The sequence below is a fragment of the Podarcis gaigeae genome (genome assembly GCF_964106915.1).
Source record: "Podarcis gaigeae genome assembly, chromosome: 1".
In the NCBI taxonomy this organism is placed as follows: Eukaryota; Metazoa; Chordata; class Lepidosauria; order Squamata; family Lacertidae; genus Podarcis; species Podarcis gaigeae.
This window is the reverse complement of record NC_139678.1, coordinates 120150678-120170533: the sequence shown is the minus strand read 5'-3', so window position 1 is coordinate 120170533 and position 19856 is coordinate 120150678. Positions and strand designations below refer to the sequence as shown.

General features: G+C 44.3%; 1 protein-coding gene and 1 long non-coding RNA gene across 3 annotated transcripts; one reads left to right on the top strand and one right to left on the bottom strand.

Annotated features, from left to right (window-relative positions):
• Positions 1-391: 391 nt before the first annotated feature.
• Positions 392-17945, top strand: SLC40A1 (solute carrier family 40 member 1). 2 transcript variants are annotated; one of them, XM_083709248.1, is made up of 9 exons: positions 392-754; positions 790-862; positions 2947-3014; positions 7893-8052; positions 9147-9262; positions 10536-10662; positions 12522-12767; positions 14049-14702; positions 15714-17945. In XM_083709248.1, the coding sequence occupies exons 2-9, from the start codon at positions 829-831 to the stop codon at positions 16031-16033; spliced, it is 1725 nt and encodes a 574-aa protein (XP_083565374.1). In that variant the 5' UTR covers positions 392-754; positions 790-828; the 3' UTR covers positions 16034-17945. The 2 variants fall into 2 exon arrangements, with proteins under 2 accessions (XP_083565374.1, XP_083565373.1); XM_083709247.1 differs by having other exon boundaries at positions 392-862.
• Positions 13210-14049, bottom strand: LOC310833608. Its single transcript, XR_014558842.1, has 2 exons — positions 13832-14049; positions 13210-13292 (listed from the first exon to the last, which is right to left on the bottom strand). It is a non-coding gene; the product is annotated as an uncharacterized lncRNA (long non-coding RNA).
• Positions 17946-19856: the final 1911 nt, after the last annotated feature.

The following is a 19856-nucleotide window of genomic DNA, read 5'->3' as shown; positions in this document are numbered from 1 at the left end:
GTGGTCCTTGAGTTTTGTTTTGAGGCGCAGCGCTGGAGGAGACTCAGGAGGATGCTATGCGTCGCAGGGTGTCATTTGCCGAGCCCTGCGGGGAGCAGATAATGTTCCTCTTCCAGGGTGGAGATTCCGGCCAGCCTTCCGAGCCTTATAAAAGGCCCCCCCTCCTCTCAGTCCCGGCTTCCCCAAAAGAAGCACCAGCCCTCTCTCTCTCCTCTTTCTCTCTCTCTCTCTCCTTCCCAGCCATCCCTTCCTCCCTTGCAGAAGGCGCAGCTCGCACAGTCAGGACGGGCGGGAGGGGATATGCAGATCTGCCGGCCGCTGATAGGCGACTCCGGGGAACTCCTCCACCTACGCGCGGCCCCTCGCTTCTATATAAAGGGTCGGCTCGCCACAGCGCCAGGACAGAGCCCAAGGGGTCAGCTCGGGCAGGAGGAGCCGCGGCCTGAGGAACTTGGTGGGCGCCTTGCGGGGTCCCCATTCCCAGTGGAGCGGTCGCGTCGCGGCCACCTGCCCATAAGGCCATTTCTTTCCAACTTCAGCTACAGTGATAGCTAAGTTTGGAAAGAGCAACACGGGGGTTAGGCCGTTTCGTCCGCTGCTGCTTCTTGGCGCTGCGCTCTGCCCCGCTCTCCTCTCCAGGGTACCCCCGAGCTCGCCGCTGCGCTCGTCGCGTGTGTGTGCGTGCGCGCGTGTCTGCCGGCCCGCCTCTGTCGCGCTATCTCACGAGAGCAACAAGCCGCCGAGAGGAAAGGACCCCCCCCCCGCCGGGGAGAGATTTTTAAAAACAACAACAACAACTCAGAGGTGCCAAGCTGATATATATAAGCCATGGCAGAACAGCAAAGCAAGCAAGGATGCTGTGGTGAGTTGCAGAGCGCGGAGAGGGACACGGGCTCAGCGCACGGGCGCAGGTGGCGAGGCTGGCTCGGTCGCCCGCCCAGCGCAGGCTGCCTTGTTGACGCGGGGAAGCGGGTCATGGAGAGGTCTTGCGCGCACGGGGGAAGGAGGGAGTTTGCACAAAGGCGCGTGCGCTGCGCTGGATTCTCTTCTGCGCGCACAGCGCCAGGCCCTTGCCCGCAGTATCTCGTTGCCCCACAGGCAGAGAGGAGGCACCGGCCCCTATGGAGCTTTGGGGGGGCCCTGCGACAAGGGATCGAAATAATACTGATTTGATCTTGAAGGGATCGAAATAATACTGATTTGATCTTGAAGGAAGAATGGCAACCAAGCTTTCTTAGTTCGGTGTTACCCGCTCCAGAAATGAAGCTTTCTGTGAGTTGGTGTGTTGCCAGTTCATAAAACTTGCTAGGAGGTAATTGGTGATATTTCGACTGCCCAGGGGCCTCCATAGGTTTTAATCCAGCACTGGGTGCCGAGTTTGGTAGTGGGTGCACATGCACCCAGCCTGCGCTGATGGGTGCGCTGTAACCGCTCTTGCAAAGTACTGCCGTACCGTGGTTGCCAAACGCCTTGGAACGATCAAAAACCAGAAGTGAGTGTTCCGGTTTTTGAACCATTTCCAGAAGCCGAACGTCTGGCGCAGCTTCCGATTGGCTGCAGGATGCTCCTGCAGCCAATTGGAAGCTGCAAATGGTTTCAGGAATTGAACAGACTCTTGAAATGCATTCTGCTTGAGAACTAAGGTACGACTGTACCTTTCTTTTGCTGGACAGTTCAGCAGTTTGACGAAGGGCCCCCGTAGCCCATTGGTAGAGGGTGGCTGCCTTGCATGCAGAAGACCCCAACTTCAGTCCAGTTACGGCAGCGGATGTCCTATGTCTGAAGACTTGGAGAATCGCTGCCCCTCAAGAAAGATGGTGCCGAACTAGATGGATCAGTGGTCTAAGGCAGCTTCCTATGTTTTGGCAGCCAGCTCCTATTTAGGAGAAGGAATTCTTTAGCAGAAGAAATCCAAGATGCGTTGGAATCCTGGCTATGTCTGGGAGAAGAAGTGTTATGCTTTGTGGGGCTATATGCCCTTACATGGGAAGAGGGCACACAGGTAATGCTGGATTGCAACCATGAGGTATAAAAGGAGGTTGCTGAAGAAGAGGAGAAACTTCGTGGTGTTTTTCGCACTGAAGAGAGAAACATCTGCATACTTCTGCTTTCGTTAGCTTGGCTGAAAGGGCCATATCCCTGTAACCTAGAAAAGTGCATGTGTGGCGTTAGTTGTGATGGCTTGTATGTCGAAAAGAGGTAGGACCACTGCTGGAATTTAGTTCATAACTTTCTGCCATTGGAATTTCATAGCAGCGCTTCCGAGTAGCACATGAAATAATTCTGGCAGACGATGCATGGACGTTAAATTGGGACTAAGGCAGCAGGTCTCAAGATAGAGGGGGAAAATGTGGCAGACTAGATAGATGGAAAAACTAAGTGCCTCGTGACAGTTAATAAAACTTGGTGTTAACAGAGGTGGATATTTCTTTAAGCAAAGACTGAAACCTATAGGTAGTTGTCAAGCTGTCTTGGTGCTTTACTCAAATTTATTAAGCTAAATAACGATACTAAACAACGGCAGAGATGATGGTAGAAGCTTGGCCACTGTCTAGCTCATGGGTAGGGAAACTAAGGCCCTGGGGCTGGATCCTGCCCAATCGCCTTCTAAATCCGGCCCATGAACAGTCCAGGAATCAGTGTGTTTTTACATGAGTAGAATGTGTCCTTTTATTTAAAATGCATCTCTGGGTTATTTGTGGGGCCTGCCTGGTGTTTTTACATGAGTAGAACATGTGCTTTCATTTAAAATGCATAGGATTTTGTGGGGCAAAGGAATTTGATCATTTTCTCTCTCCAGATTATAGTCTGCCCCCCCCCCCCCCGGTTTGAGGGACAGGGGACTGGCCCCCTGCTGAAAAAGTTTGCTGACCCCTGGTCTAGCTGCACAAGAAAAGTAAATTTGCAGGACACACTTAAATGACAACTCTTCTGTTTCCATCTTAGGATCCTGTGCCAGTTATTTCACCTCTGCAAAATTCCTACTGTACCTTGGCCATTCCCTGTCCACTTGGGTAAGTAATGTATAACTGTAGATAATATACATTTGGTTGGTCTGTATAGCAGGATGACTTGTGGACAGCTGTTGCATATATCAACAAGAGGGGGTTGTGCTGTGTGATATCATGCCACAATTCAGGGAAAATGTGCAACAATACATTTAATAAAATATGCTCTGACACATTGGTCCTGAATTCGTTAGCAAGCCCCATCACAGGTTTCAGCTCTGTTAGGACCAGAGCCTATGCTTTTCAATGAAGAATAATGTAGATCTCAGCTTTGTTAAAGAGCTTTGATATCAATATTCTGACTTATTTTCAGCAGTATCCAAAGGCCTGGTTGGCTAAAGTTTTTTTAAAAAATGTTTGAATTTTTATTCTGTTTTTATATGTGTTGGAAGTCGCCCAGAGTGGCTGGGGAAGCACAGCTGGATGGGCGGGGTATAGATAATGATAATGATAATGATAATAATAATTGTTGTTGCTGGAATTTTTCTCCTTTCCCGTACCAAGAGATATTTATTTTGTTTGCATAGGCAACTCTAGTGTGTAGAATTGGGGCAAATGTGCTTAACAAATTGATAAAATTATCAGTGATTTATGAGGAAGAATGTTTGTTAGCAAAAGGGGATGGTTAAGACACAGCATTTCCAAGGAGCAATAATAATAATAACAACACAACCCATACGTGCACTGAGAAGCTTCTGTCCTGATTCAAATAAAAGGCAAACTTTTTTCTTTCTCTGTAGAAGGCAAGTTAAATTAATTTTTATATGCTGTTCCCCAGTGACTGTCATGCAGGAACACGGAGCTTATGACCTTTGTGGCAGCATATAGTACATCTGTATCAGCACAGTGCCACCAAACATGGCATTAAACTGACACAGCAAAACCACTAAGGATGATATTGCGAGAAGGTGAAAAGACACACATGATTAGGACTGGGGTTTCAGCAAAGCCTCTCTTTAGTTTGGCCATAGTTTGCTCAGGGACAGCTTTGCCATTAGTCAGAGCAAGGCAGCAAATGCTGGGAACTGGGCAGGTACTGAGGAACAGAGCTGTGGGTACCACTCGGTCGGCCCCAAACCCTAAACCCAGGCTGCTGCCCTTGGGTGCAATGGAAGACACTGTCCACTAACCAGTGCTGAAATAAGGTTGAACTTTTTATGTGGAATGGGGTGCCATCTTGTCCTTTGAAGCAGAAAAACCTATTGGGCCATTCCTGGTTGGAAGTGAGTATCTCCCTATTCAGTGCAATAAAGAATTTTCCTAAACTCACCATAAAATACTTGGGGCACGATCTAGCTAGAGTTAGGTTTTGCAACTCCCATGGATTTCAGAAGGAGCACTAAATGTGCTTTTTTAAAAAATTGTAATTCTTGGCTGTCATATCATGGGCAAAGCACATGCATAAAGCACAAAGGTTGTTTGAATGGCTCCACTGTAGCTGTTCACCTTGGAACCTGCTTTTTCTATTTAAAACGGGCTTGCTTGTTCAGCTGGGTGACCAGCTGTAATAAGTCGCTCTTTAAACCTCTGGCCATGCACACCTCTCTGCTCTGCCTGCACACATCTGCATCTGGAATTGTGGGTTATAATTTAGCTAGATTGGTCCTTAAAATACAATGGACCTCCCCTTAACCCTGGCTGTTGGCTGGGACTGATGGGAGCTGGAGGGCCTCTTGTTCCTCACCCCTACTTTAACCCCTCTGGGTCCTTAACCGACCATGAATTTGCGGGTGGGAGAGGTTGAAATGTTTTGCTCAAGATGCAATAGAGAGATAGGTTCCATAGTTCAGTTCAGAGTTGAGCACACATAAGCCAGTTGGTTTTCCCAGGGGAAAAGGCCTCCCCCTTCCCCCCTCTTTTTAGGAGAAAAATCGGTCATTGAAAGATGGTGGCAATTCAGGCATGTGTGGAGTGGTGCTGTAGTACAGAAAGAACATCTTGGCTGTTGTTGTGGAGGCAGCAGGTATGCTCTTTTGAGCCCTAAACAGCCTCGGTCCAGTATACCTGAAGGAGCATCTCCACCTCCATCGTTCCGCCCGGACACTGAGGTCCTGCGCCGAGGGCCTTCTGGCGGTTCCCTCGCTGCGAGAAGCCAAGTTACAGGGAACCAGGCAGAGGGCATTCTCGGTAGTGGTACCTGCCCTGTGGAACGCCCTCCCACCAGATGTCAAAGAGAAAAATAACTACCAAATTTTTAGAAGACATCTGAAGGCAGCCCTGTTTAGGGAAGCTTTTAATGTTTAATAGGTTGTTGTATTTTAGTGTTCTGTTGGAAGCCACCCAGAGTGGCTGGGGAAACCCAGCCAGATGGGCGGGGTATAAATATATTATTATTATTATTATTATTATTATTATTATTACTACTACTACTACTACTACTACTATTGTCTATGGTTATAACCAGAGGTGTCTTAGGTGCAAATCAGTAAAACGAAACATGTTCAGTTCAGTAGGTGTTTAACCTAACCATGCCCCAGTTTTGCTACATAGCACCCTGATGCCTCTGTCTAACAAAGGCAAGTTCTGAAGCACAACAGATTGTCCTGTATGTGGGTATGCAGAGGGTGGAATCCTTGTAGTTTCATTTGTTTTTACTGGGAATTGCTTCTGAGGCACGGGGTTCGTATGAAGGCATAAGAAGCTAATTAACTTCCCCAGTTTAATTTACTAACAATTGGTTTGTGCCACCCATGACAGCCTTAGTGTCTGACTCACTGCTTTTCTCTCTTAATAAGAAAATAAACAGGCAAAGAAACACTTTCTTAAGTAGCTAACTTTGCAGAAGCAATACACACACAGACACACACTTTGTGGAACCAAGACTTTAAATATTTGAATTAAAGGATGCTTAAATATTGCAGGCAACTGTATCCATGCTTGCTTTTGGTTGTTAGTTTTGTGGCAAGGAACACCTCCTTTGTCTCCAAGAGAATGTTGTGCTCAGCCTGACAGCTGTCACAAGCAATAACTAAGCATTTAATCTGAGGTTACACCTATGGCTTCAGCTAGGACCTTTATGGAACAGCCAAAACCACTTACATTTTTAGAGACGAAAATTCTGCTTCTAGTAACTATATCAAGTTAGGGTAATTTCATATTTTCAATCCCAGGATGATCAGTAAGGGCACTTACGTCAAACGTGGCTCCTCAGTGAGTGTATTTACTCATACACAATGGTTTATTACATTTACAACTTAAGAACAGCTTTACATGCACACCCAAAAATGCAATGTGTGGCGTTACCCTTATGCGCTTAGCTAAAGTCTTCCATAGGTCCTTTGGCTTAGTTGTTACCAGATTGTTGGTTTTCTTGCTCCCTTGGCTATTTTCAGGCATTAAACAACCATTCCCACTGTTTCCAGTGTTTTTAGAAGTGAGTGTTGTTGCTTTTGTAGCCAAAAAAGGCACAACCCACACACAAGGAGGAGGCACCAGCATGTTCAGGGGAGTCTCAAGGTTTTCAGAAATACCAAAGAATATTTCTGACGGAGGTGGTGGGGGCCTAGATAAAGGGACCACAAAACAACCCAGTGAAGACTGGGCATGCTTAGAGGCTACAGAATGTGGGCTGAATATTGGAGGTGGCCAAACTGGTTGGTAGGACGAATAGAATGGAGAATTGTGGAGGCTGGCTTGGCTAGAACACTGAAGAGAAGCACACATTCATTGCAACATTTCAATGCTGGCTGCACTTGTGCGTTCCATGTTTGTTATCGGCAATTGCCCCCTTTCTGCTGCTTATCAAAGTGAGAAACTTATCTGCCGAACACACATTTAGGACTTTTCAGAGGAAGGTAGATTGCTGAAATGTGGACATCACAAAATAAATGAACGTCAGCGACACCCCTTAGCTAGCTTGTCTGACAGATGGCCTTTAAAGGGTCATTAGACGACATGACCCTTCCACTCAGATAATGAGGGTCACAGGCAATAATTGACGTACTGTGTAACAGTCCCATTGCCTGCAATGTAACCTGTCCAGTGCAAATTAAGGATTACTGTACAGCTATTGCTTTGTGACAGATGAGGAAACTACTGGGTTTCTGGTTTTTTCAGCAGCAGATTTATTATGCCACCCAAGCTACTGTTCTGTATATTTATTTGAGGCATAGTAAAACAGTTACGGGCATTTCATCAGAATTCATCTGCTATCGCAGTTGCTAGGATAATGGGGAAGTTTCCATTGCAGCGCTTGCAGGATTTATTGGGTTCTACATATATAGAAGTTGAAATCTAGTCAACTTCAAGCAGAGTTGGAACAGTTTCAAGGGCTCCAACTTCCAAGAAACCAACATTGGTGTTAAAGTGCTGTGAAGGAGGAGGATGTTGGGTTATTACAGAGCTGAACAATTCAGGTAAGCAATGAGAAGGATGCAAGGAACTTCAGTGTGGGAGATAATAAAGGAGGGTAGTTGCCTGGTGCCTTCGTTTATTCGTTTTGTGTTTAGGTTGTCTTTTTAGTCTCCTTGCCAGGGAAAGGGCAGTGGTGATAACGGCAAGAAGGAGGGAAGGAGGTTCACTGGGAGCGTCTTACCCAAGGGCTCTCCAAAAATATGGGGAAGACGCTCTTGGTCGTAGATACTTTATAGACACCCTAAAGCAGAGCTTTCCAAAATGTGTGTCGCGACACATGAAGTGTGTCAGCTACAGTGTGTAGGTGTGTCCCGTGAACGCTCCCCACGCTCCTTCCAGGGCTGCAAAGGGAGCAGGTAGCCCACCGGCTTGCTAGTAAAACTGAATTAGTGTGTCGCAAAATGATGCATGTCTAAAAAGTGTGTGGCCAACCTGAAAGGTTTGGAAAGCTCTGCCCTAAATTGCTATGTGCAGCACATGATTTAGAACTATTTAGTATTAAATTAAATCTCTCCTTTTTTCCCCTCTTAGGGAGATCGTATGTGGCACTTTGCAGTGTCGGTCTTCCTGGTTGAACTGTATGGAAACAGTCTGCTCTTGACTGCTGTTTATGGGCTGGTTGTGGCAGGTTCAGTTCTTCTTCTGGGAGCCATTATTGGAGACTGGGTAGACAAGAACCCAAGGCTCAAAGGTTAGTCATGTTTTAGTGGTTTTGTTGAAGAATGTTGACATGTGTTAAGTTGACTCCACAGAAAACAAGATGAAAGCTGTTACAATGGCTTACACCAATGTTTACTTTCTAAATAGTATTATTGTTATTATTATTATTATTTCAAGTTTTCAAGCTTTCCCCTCACCCACGTGGCACTGGGTTGTATCTCAACTCCAGAGTACAGCTGCTAAAAGCAATAGACACGACTAATGTATGCCTGTTGATTTCAGTAGGCCTACTCTGAGTATGGCTTAGTTAATTTTATGCCAGTCTGAAAATTATGTGCCTTATTAAGGTGTAGAATATTTGAATAAAATGCTAGAGGCATTGAAAGTTTGATTACTATCTCATTCGGAGCTGGTATAGAATAACTGTGCAAGCTTGCAGAGTTCTATCCAGGTTTACTCAGAAGCAAGTACCACTGTGTACAACAAGGCCTATCCTCTTTATAAAACCTGTGTGGCAGGGCTATAATGGTCGCATATTCTCTGTAAAATTCATATGCCTTGTCTCTTGGACTAAGCATTTTGCAGACAGTATAATTATGTGACCTGCTTAAAGCTAATTTTAAATAATTACCGCCATTAGTAGGACATTTCAGCTACTCACGCTAGGTGTTTCCTCCTTGGCTGAGGCGTTAGCATTTTAAAAAATTATGCCTTTGTTTTCAAGGCAGGGCCCAATGGGTGAACAATTACTCCATGTTTGAACACTAAGCCCAAGGGGGTTACTCAGTGAAGGCGTAGTTACTCTTGCTGGTGGAGCAAGCCAGACAGCTTCAACATAATTTTTACCAAATGTCTTCTTCATTTAGAGTGATATTTTAATTTCTTTAGACTTGCGGGTGTTATATCCTAGGGAGCAATCTTATGCACCCACTCCCCCTTTTTTGTCCCTCAAAGTGCTGGGAGAAATACCAGGAGACTGAAAACACGAAAAACGTTTTGCTTTAAATATTGAAGAGAAACTTGCGTGAAAAGATGCAAGGTCTTCCAATGGTTGCATATTTCCTATCGTCATTGTTGGCATGACCTAAATTGCAATTTCCCCTCCTCTCCCTTTATCCTAAACAGTGGCCCAGACATCCTTAATTGTGCAGAATGCATCGGTCATCTTGTGTGGCATCCTTCTGATGATGGTCTTCCTGTTTAAGACTCAGCTTTTGGCTCTATATCATGGGTGGCTTCTGGTAAGTGCACAAAAAACCATTGATAAACATTGGATTATGATAGCACTGTTGCCTTTTCAGTCACCCTGAAGCTTTGTGATGTCACAATACTTAATGGATTCAATCGAATATAGTCTGTTGTCAGTGTTTAAATGGATTTCCTCTTGCTAGGCCAATAAGGTTGGTCCCATCCTAGATCAATAGTAAAGTAATCTTATACCTGCTTAAGGGACGTGGGTAGTGCTGTGGTCTAAATTACAGAGCCTAGGGCTTGCTGAACAGAAGGTCAGCGGTTCGAATCCCCGTGACAGGGTGAGCTCCAGTTGCTCAGTCCCTGTTCCTGCCAACCTAGCAGTTCGAAAGCATGCCAGTGCAAGTAGATAAATAGGTACTGCTCTGGTGGGAAGGTAAATGGTGTTTCCGTGCGCTGCTCTGGTTCGCCAGAAGTGGCTTGGTCATGCTGGCCACATGACAAGGAAAAACTGTCTGCGGACAAACGCCGGCTCCCTCAGCCAGTAAAGCGAGATGAGCACCGCAACCCCAGAGTCGTCCGCGACTGGACTTAACAGTCAGGGGTCCCTTTACCTTTACCTTTGTACATGCTTACCTTTGAGTAAACAGTGACATTTTCTCTTGAGTGGACATGCACAGCAGGAGTGGGGAAGTTATGTTCCTTCAGGTGTTGGTAGACCACAACTCCTATCAACCCTCACAACAGGCCATTATGACCATTAAATCATCTGGTGGTATTTGTAGAGAGCACTGCGCTTTGAAGCCCCAACAATCAGTTGATGGTCAGGACTTCAAAGCACCTCTGGAAGGCATTATCAATCAGCTGATCAGCAGTACCTGCAAATCCCTTTTTGGTCCAGCCATGACTTTACCTGTTGGGCATGTGGGTGTGGCTTGGCCATAATGGCCTGGCTGGCCAAATGGGGATACCTGCTCTACCTTAATGGTTTTGGATCGCTCTAGTTTTATGTCCACACAGGGAAGAGAAGACAAATGGTGGTTTTTGAGGCAGTGGAAGATGCATCTGCTAGCAGACAACGGTTGTGGGCAAGAAGTAAACTTTCCTTCCATAAATCCTCTAAGCTGCCCTGAGACCTGTGGGTATAGGGCGGTATATAAATTCAATAAATAAATAAAAATCACTGTTCAATATTAATCCGCTGGCCTGGTTCAGCATAAAATAACTAGTATGTTAAATTGTAATTTAGCAGTTTGAGGCAGTTTGAGGGAGAGTGGTTGATTTGTTTTCCTTATGCTTGAACGTCTCTTTCCATTCCCACAGACCCTTTGCTATATCCTAGTCATCACAATAGCAAACATTGCAAATCTAGCCAGCACTGCCACATCAATTACCATACAGAGAGACTGGGTCGTTGTTGTTGCGGGTGAAAACAGGAGCAAATTAGCAGGTGATGTATTATTGGGTTTTGGTTATCTTAAAAAGTATTTTACTCTGTATACTCTGAAGAACTTCCTGACAGTAAGAGCTGTTCGACAGTGGAATTTGCTGCCAAGGAGTGTGGTGGAGTCTCCTTCTTTGGAGGTCCTTAAGCAGAGGCTTGACAACCATATATCAGGAGTACTCTGATGGTGTTTCCTGCTTGGCAGGGGGTTGGACTCGATGGCCCTTGTGGTCTCTTCCAACTCTATGATTCTATGATTCTATACTTGGCTTTAAACTAGCTGAAATCAGCACATTTTTCTGTGTTACAGGAGTCGTGAGTCAACATCAGGTTATAAAGGGCAGATTATATTTGTTTCACTTCCCTCCTCTTTCTTGCTCAGAGAGAGCAGGAGAGTAGCTAATTATAATAAGTGGATTATCAGCTGGTCATGTAGACATTATGCTCTGTGGCCCTTGTTATAGTTCAGCTATTACACTGTCAAGGTTGAACAAACACAGAACTTTTTACACAGCTGTGTTTAGAATCAATACTTTGTCACATTTTTACTACGAAAATATTTCTTGCAGTAGTACAAGGACGGTGGGTGAGCATCAATCTAATTTTACCAGGTGCGATGAGTTCTTGCCAATAACCTCTGTTGTAAGAGGGGTGAACTGTGTTGCCATATAGCAAGCCTTAAACCCCAGTCGTAAGCCTGCACAGATGGAGTCAGTAATCTCCAGGATGTTTCAACAATCTAGACCACATTCTGTTGATTTTAGTTGCTTGTACATGTTTGGACTTGAAGTGCCTTTATTTATTTAAAGATTTAAAAAAGAATACCTGTATACTACAACCTCATTTTTTTTAAAAAACAACAACACTAAAGTGGTTTGCAACAATTACATATGCGTAACAAAAACCATGCAAACAAATTCAAAAAGATAATCAGACAACTGTTGCAGAAAGTGTTCATCTTAATTGTCTGCAGAAGCCTGGGAACAAAGAAAACTTTTCAGCAATCGTCTGAAGGTCAAAATAGAAGACACCTGCTGCATATTTTGGAAGAACATTCCACAGGGCTGGGCTGGTGACACTAAAGACTGTTTCTTGTCCATATCCAATGTTTCTTGTCCATATCCAATGAGCCTCACCAGAGATCAAACTGGGATGTAAAGGTTCAGGCAGGGCCCTTAGGTTGGCTGGACTTAAGCATTTCAGGGCTTTGTAAATTAATACAAGGAGCTTGAACCCGGCTTGGTAGTAGATGGGTAGCCAGTTCAGCCGTTTTCACTGGTGTTACGTGTTGTTGTCCAGGTTTAAGGTTGTTGTATGAATTTACAGAGCCCTGAACAACGTAGGTCCAGGATATCTCAGGGATCACCTGAACCCTTATATCCCCGCTTGATCACTGAGATCACCTGCAGGAGAATCTCTGCACAGTAATCCAACAGAAATTGTATGTTAAGACTATTGGAGATGAGGTGGTGGAGCCAAAAGACCGCGGCTGCTATCTTTACTGTACAGGGCTACAGGTACATTTGAAGAGAGAGGAAATGTGAGAAGCTACATACTTTTTGCTGTAATTCAGTTGTGCTGCCAAGTCTTTGAGGAGCTTCTGGCTTGTTTGTACTTAAAAAATAACAATGATCTGTGTTTGTATGATTATTTAAGAAGTTTATGGGTCAGTATGAGGAGGAAAACGTAAGTATAGTATATAATACAGAAGGTCTGAGTGTTGGCCTCTGAACCAAGGCTTACTTGTTTGCAGTAAATTTTATTGAAATCTTTAGATCGTTGTGTGCAAGTAAATAGTATTGAATTTGTGGCTCCCAGCTTCTATATCAAGTGCCAATTTTGCGTTTTCCAATGTTCCCTTACAGATATGAATGCTACAATACGAAGAATTGACCAGCTGACCAATATCTTGGCCCCCATGGCTGTTGGGCAGATAATGACCTTTGGATCACCTGTGATTGGCTGCGGATTCATTTCTGGGTGGAACTTGATTTCCATGTGTGCAGAATATATGCTGCTGTGGAAAGTTTACCAGAAAACTCCTGCTTTGGCTCATAAATCCAGTTCAAAGGTTGAGGAGTCAGAACTGAAGCAGCTGAACATGCAGAAAGGTACCAGCATTTCCAAGGAGTGTATTTGGCCAAATAAAAATGACCTATAAGATACAAACCTACATACAGCTTCCCAAAAGCAAGCCCTATTGAGTTGAAGGAGACTTACTCTCTCACTGTGTGAAGAGTGCAGCCCCAGTCCTTCCAAAATGGATTGCGCTATAAAAAGGTCTTTTGAATTTGTTTGGAAATGTTAAACTTGCTTGTTTCCTACAGGTAGATTCCATGCATATTGCTATCACTCCTGCTTCTGTCGGCGCCTAGTGATCACCACCTAATTCCATCTGCTAAGTGCAGCTAATACCCTAGTCATAAATATATTCCTTCGAAAGCTGATCCTTTTAAAATCAGTTAAATATATTCTTGAATATTGTTTTTTCTAATCATCATCATCATATACTACCTTTCATTAGTAGGAAAATCCCAAAGTGATGTCCATTAAAAAAATAATAATAATACAAAATTCATTTAAACAGACAAATGAAATGAAATGGCAAAACTAGCGCCGTGTGTCAAACACTGCTACTGTCCTAATCAGTGGCGTAGCATGGGTTGTCAGCACCCGGGGCAAGGCAAGTAATTTGCGCCCCTAACCTGCCGCCGCTGCCAGCTTCTTCTTGCTGCTGCCTGGGCTGGGGTATTTATGGTAAGGTAGCCACGGCGACGGCGGCGGGTCCGTGTCAGGTGATCTGAGGTGAGTTGCCGCTGGCGCTGCCGCCCAAATGACGCCGCTTGCCCGGAGGAGGAGGGCAGAGAGGCGAGGAAAATGCAACATGGCCCAGCAGCTGCAGCAGCAGTGGCGGCGGCGGGGCTGTGAGGAGGGGCTGCCTGGCGCGCCCTCCGCAGCCCTGACGTGTGGGGACCGTGGCGAGTGCTGAGAGCTGCTGCCTGCCGGACGCCTTCAGCCCGGACGCGCGCACAGCTCGTCGGTTCCGCGAGACATGGGGCTCTGCTGCTACAGCCTGCGCCCGAGGCTCTCTGGCGACTCCGGAGGCGGCGAGCGCCCCCCCCAGATGTTGCGCCCGGTGCGGCCGGCCCCTCCTGCACCCCCCACGCTACGCCACTGGTCCTAATGATCCACATTCTTTGGTTTAAGCCAGATACTTAAGACCTGGGTGCAGCTGAACGGTCCGCTGAGTGGCAGAAAGCATGTAGGTTCTGCTGAGTTCTCCTTGCTAACAGGACGTCTAGCTGTAGTTTGACGAGCCACTGTAGAAATAAAGTAATGGCACAATGCAATGTTTTTCCTTGGCAGTACTTAACTCTTATCTCGGTCCACAGATGGCGAGTCAAAGCCCAACGAAGGAGTCCAGTTAATTGGCGAGAAAGACATGGCTGTCTTTGAGCCCAAACTGGAGGAAGAAGTTAGCTGTCTTTCTCGAATGGCCGAGCCTTTCAGTACGTTCCGGGACGGATGGGTGGCCTACTACAACCAGCCGGTGTTCCTTGCAGGAATGGCCCTTGCGTTCCTTTACATGACTGTTCTAGGCTTTGACTGCATTACTACTGGCTATGCATATACTCAGGGACTGAGTGGTTCCACTCTAAGCCTCTTAATGGGGGGTTCTGCCATAACTGGAATCCTGGGTACTGTGGCCTTCACCTGGCTTCGTCGCAGGTGTGGCCTGGTTCGTACGGGTATCATCTCTGGAGTGGCCCAGTTGGCTTCCCTCGTCTTGTGTGTGATTTCGGTGTTCATGCCTGGAAGTCCTTTGGATCTGACTGTTTCCCCGTTTGCTGACATCAGTGCTAGATTGTTTGAAAGTAACCCGTTGCCTACGATGGCGCCTCAAGGCGAGCTCCTGGAAATGCCCTTTACAACTGGAATGCCTTCCTTGTTTAATGAGTCAACTTCTGATCCGGGTTTGGCTCCCAACCCTGTGCCTATTGTCTCCGTAAGCCTTCTGTTTGCAGGAGTCATTGCTGCGAGAATTGGTAAGTTAATTCATAGAATCATAAAATTCTAGGGTGGGGAGAGTCATCTAGTCCCAACCCCTTGAGATGCAGGAATCTCAACTAAATCATCCTTGACGGGTGGACATCCAACCTCTGGTTAAACACCTCCAAGGAAGGAGAGTCCTGAGGGAGTCTGTTCCCCTGTCAAACAGCTCTTACATCAGAAAGTTCTTCCTAATGTTGAGTCAGAATCTGCTTTCCTGTAACTTGAATCCATTGGTTTGGCTTTGCCCTTTGAAGCAGGAAAAACCAAGCTGCCTCCATCTTCCTTTTAGACATTTGAAGATGGCTGTTTCTGATGCTTTAAATAACAATTTGGACCTCTCCAGTAGTTGGAAGATCCTCTTGCTTAAATCAGATTTTAAGAGAAAGGATTGGAGCCTAAATATGATGTAGAATTGCTTGTGCAGAAATTGTAGGTTCACGTTCCTTGGATATATATGATCTTTGCAAAACATGCAAGGCAGAAACTAGTTTCCAAGCAAATATACTATGCTGACATTCACCCTGAATAGTCTCACAACAAAGCAGAACTGTGCATTAGTACTGGAGTCTAGAAGAGTTGTTGATAGAATAGTTAAAGAGTGATCACATTGCATATATTTTTAGGTTATGATAGTTCACATCCTAAATGCGCCTTCTAGAAGGTAAGCCCCATCTGATGCTTTAGTACTGATTTCCAGATAAACACAAACACAGGTTTGTGTTCTCAGTTAACAAGCAATCTCTTTATTTTTCCAAGAGGTGAATAGGTTAGGCATTTTTACTTATATATGGAAGAAGAAAAATTCACTTAGAGGCAAAAAATAGGCATGAATTTTATTTTGGTTCAGTTCATTAAGGCATGGAAATTGTCTCTACGTTTGCAAAACAGCTGTAGAAAAGAAGGTCTTTTAACTTTTGGAGATACATGAGATATCTTGTGTGGCTTTCCTTTTTTTGCCCCCCAAGCAGGAACTTAACAAATTCCCTTTGTATTTGTCTTAACAGGACTGTGGTCTTTTGACCTGACCGTCACGCAGTTGCTGCAAGAAAACGTGATCGAATCAGAAAGAGGTATCATAAATGGCGTCCAAAACTCCATGAATTACCTTCTGGATCTCCTGCATTTTATCATGGTCATCCTAGCTCCTAACCCAGAAGCTTTCGGATTGCTGGTGCTTATTTCTGTTTCCTTCGTTGCAATGGGCCATCTCATGTACTTCCGGTTTGCCCATAAAACCCTGGGGAGGAATGTCTTTCTCTGCTGTATCCCTGTGCCAAAATCGGTGTCTGACGACCCACCAGCTTGTGATGCGTCCAGCGTCTAGAGTTTCACTTATTGCTGCCAGCGCTTGTTTTTCCTGTCCATGTACATATATATATATACATATGCTTTATTATGGGTCAGGGGTAGCTGGTACCTCTAAAAAGTGGTGCTCAACGCTCCACCTCAACGCCTCTCAAACTGTTTTGCCTTTGGGCACAGGATCACGTGTGGCTTTTCCCCAGTTAGAAGTGGCATAGCTTATTTATTTAAGGGGAGATCTCCTGAGTAGTGTTTTTTTTTTTGTAAGAATGATAATTAAAAATAAAAATAAATAAAAGATAAATACGATAAATCAAAAGACAAATTGAATGAGAATGAATTTTGTTCTGATTCCGCCTGCCCCCCCCCCAAAAAAATAATAATTAATGCGGATTTGGAACAGAGAAATTAAAAACAGTTTTAAATAACTATTGCATCCTCTGTAATATGACCAGTGATCCCCCCATGTAACATAGATGTACTATGTTTTGTCTCTTTAACGAAATTGCCAAGAAACATGACCAAAACGTTACACAAATGAGCAAAAGAGTTATGTGCTTTACTCAAGAGTAGACCTATTAAAATTAATGGACCTAACTTATCTGTGCTCATTAATTTCAATGGGTTTGCCACCTAAATCTGTATTCCTGTGATGGTTGTTCTTCTTGTTTAACTTGGAAGAAATGCCTTTATTGTTTTAAGTATGCTCTTTGGAATAAAGAATAGTGAATGATATTGTAGAATATATTTGCAGCACTTCTTAGGAACCGACAGTAGCAGGTACGAATATAGCATTGTATAGCCTAGGGCTTTACATCCTATTTACGAAACTTGATTCCATAGTGTTAAGGGGAAGATGCATGAGCTGGCTTTGTGTGTTTGATATTAAAAAGTGTGAAAGCATCACACTGGCCCTTTAAAAGCAAAAAAAAAGTTCAAAATGCGTACGGATCCTTAAGCTGAAAATCTCAACCACTTATTTTTGTTTAGCCCACTAATGTCAGGAAAACAAAAAAATCTATGAAGTTTGTAGCTAAGAAATTATTCACCTGGAAACCTCCCTATGGGAAAGGCCTTCTGAAATAAATGGGAATTTGCAGAAGAAACTCATTCCCATGGGGCTCAAATAAGAGGCATTCTGATTTGTGTGTATGTGTGCTTTAAAGTCATGCCTATGCTATATTTTTTGAGAAATCAGACCTATTGAACGTAACATGTTGGCAAGTGTTAAATAATCCATGCTGACTGAAATGTAAGGAATGTGTCCTTGTTCAGATTCTCATGTACCCAAGCAGTTTGCGCCATGCAGCTGCTTTCTCCATGCCAGGTGGTGTTGAGGCTGCCATGCTGTAGCATCACATGGCCAGCACATGGTGTGTTGAATGTAGCTTTGCATTCCTCACCTTTCAGCCAGCATGAATTGCACTCAGTAGGGTGATCTACCTGCAGATGCCCACTTCAGCTCACAGACTTGTTGGATTGTGGCACATAATGGACAACTTTAAATGTTTTATAGAGTTGATATTCTTATGCACTCGACTATATATATATATATATATAAAATCTCAATGTATCTTTTACTGGGAAAGTGTACTTTTTTATTAAAAAAAATACCTGTTTTTGTAAAAAGGCTTCTTACTGTATGATCTTGTAAAAACTGCTTTGATGATCGGTAGCGACTGACAATGCCATATGTGCTAACATGCTTTCCGAGTCCTTTTTACAGTGTACAGGAAATGCTTTTTACATTAACCGTTTTATGCACTTTTGTGGAAATTGTATTAATGTTGCTCTGAGCACTTTGCTTTCCAGTAGAGTTGAATTCTCTTTACTGTATTCCTGGGAGGTTTTCTAAGAGGTAGCAGTGTGATTTTAAATCTCTGTTAAATATTTGTAAAATATTTGTTTGCATAAAATACAAACCGTTTTTCACACTTTTTGGTTTTTTTGTCATTTTGGGGGGTATGCTTTCCACACACACACACACACACACACACACACACACGAGTCAAGTTGTATAGAAATAGTCTGACCCTGAATTTAAAAGGACTGTACATCAAAGCTTCATTCTAATCTGGCCTGACTCCTAGGACTTTGAAACTGACACTAGACTTTGTTTTGAATGGAATGCAGACACAACTATTTCTGACGTGATTGATGGCAGGGTCACTAAACGATTTGAGGAAATCTGTTCCTGCAACCGCAAGATTTTCCTTCTACAGAATTTTCTTTTTAGCCATCTGAAACTATGAGTCACTCTTTTTTTGGGTTGATAGTACTTCAGCTGTACATTTCATGGACATTTTCTTATCCAACTTTTTATAAAAAAACAAAGATTACATTCTTTTTTTAAGGGATGGAGCTATAGCTCAGTAGTAGAGCATATTCTTCACTTTCTTGCAGGAGGGCATGGGCTCAGCTAGCATTTTCAGTAAAACGGATCTGGGGGCAGGTGATGGGAAAGATTTCTGCATGAGATGGAGAATCACAGCCAGTCACAGTTGAGTGTTCTGGGCTAAAACTGAATCACTCTTCTGCATTTATTTCCCTTTAGGATCATAGGAGGCTGCCCTATACAGAGTCAAACCACTGGTCCATCTAGCACAGAATTGTCTGAAATGAGTGGAACCAGCTCTCCAGGATTTCAGATTTGATTCTCTCCCAACCCTGGGATCTGAATGCTAAGCAGTTGTTCTTCCCAGCCTTTCTCAACTATGCTCCCCAGATGTTGTTGAGCTACAACTCTCATCACCCTTAGCTAGCAGGACCTGGGGGTCGGAGATGATGGCAGTAGTAGTCCAACAACATCTGGGGACCCAAGGGGGAGAAAGGCTGGCCTAACCATTGAGCTACAGCCCTTTGTGTGAAAAATGTGCTAATGGGGAAGGGAAACTCCATGGGTGTGGAGCATGCATACACTCTGACAGAACTGGTGATGTATTCGGTAACCTTGACAGGTTGTTGTTTTTTTAATCAACACTTGGGGGTGGCAGTTCCCATTTCCCAATGCGTCTTCATTTGTTAAAGGAAGACGGAAAGAGAAAAGAATATATATATATGCAGTGTGGAGCTGCATGGAAGCATCCTTGCAAAAGGCCATTTGTGTTCTTCTCTGGAATAGGTCAAATGCATATTCAATGAGTTCAAGCAGAAGCAGGTGTCTGAGAATTCTTGTTTGGGGAGCCATGATGGGGCAAGGTTTCTGGGTTTTCAGACATCTCTCCCTCTCTAGCACTCCCCTTAATAATAAACAGATCTTTCCCTCTCCCTGAAAACAGTGGAAAACCCTGGGCTGAATACTTTTTGCCCAGTGCTGGGTGACCATCAAGTATGTACCCAGAAACCTGTCACCTATGCCCTCTATGAAAAGTTTTGCTTCCCTGTCCCCTACCTTAAAAAAAAAAGAGCGCTAATGTCACTTTAGACTTAGAATTCCAGTCCTCAGTCTGTTTTTACTAGACCTTTTTGCACAGACCTTTTTACACAGACCTTGCGGCACGTGAATAGGACTGAGGACATTTAATGTGTTTACTGAAAACCCAGCACAGTGTGGGACAAAGTGCATGCTGTAAGGTAGTGCTTTATCCTGTCCTAGCATAAGTCAATATTTCTTCCTAGTTAAACTTTTCCCTTATTGGATTTTGCAAGAGGAAAAGTACACAACAAAGTGCATAGAACAGTCCGACTCCAAATACACCCAATAAAATGGATATCCGTATCTCGGAGACACGTTGACACATGGAAAGAAGTTAAAGGTCCTTTGCTGTGATTGTTTCGATCTGCAACATCCTCCTAAAACATGCATCCTTTGTCAGAGGAAGGGAACCTTTGCATCTGACCCAATG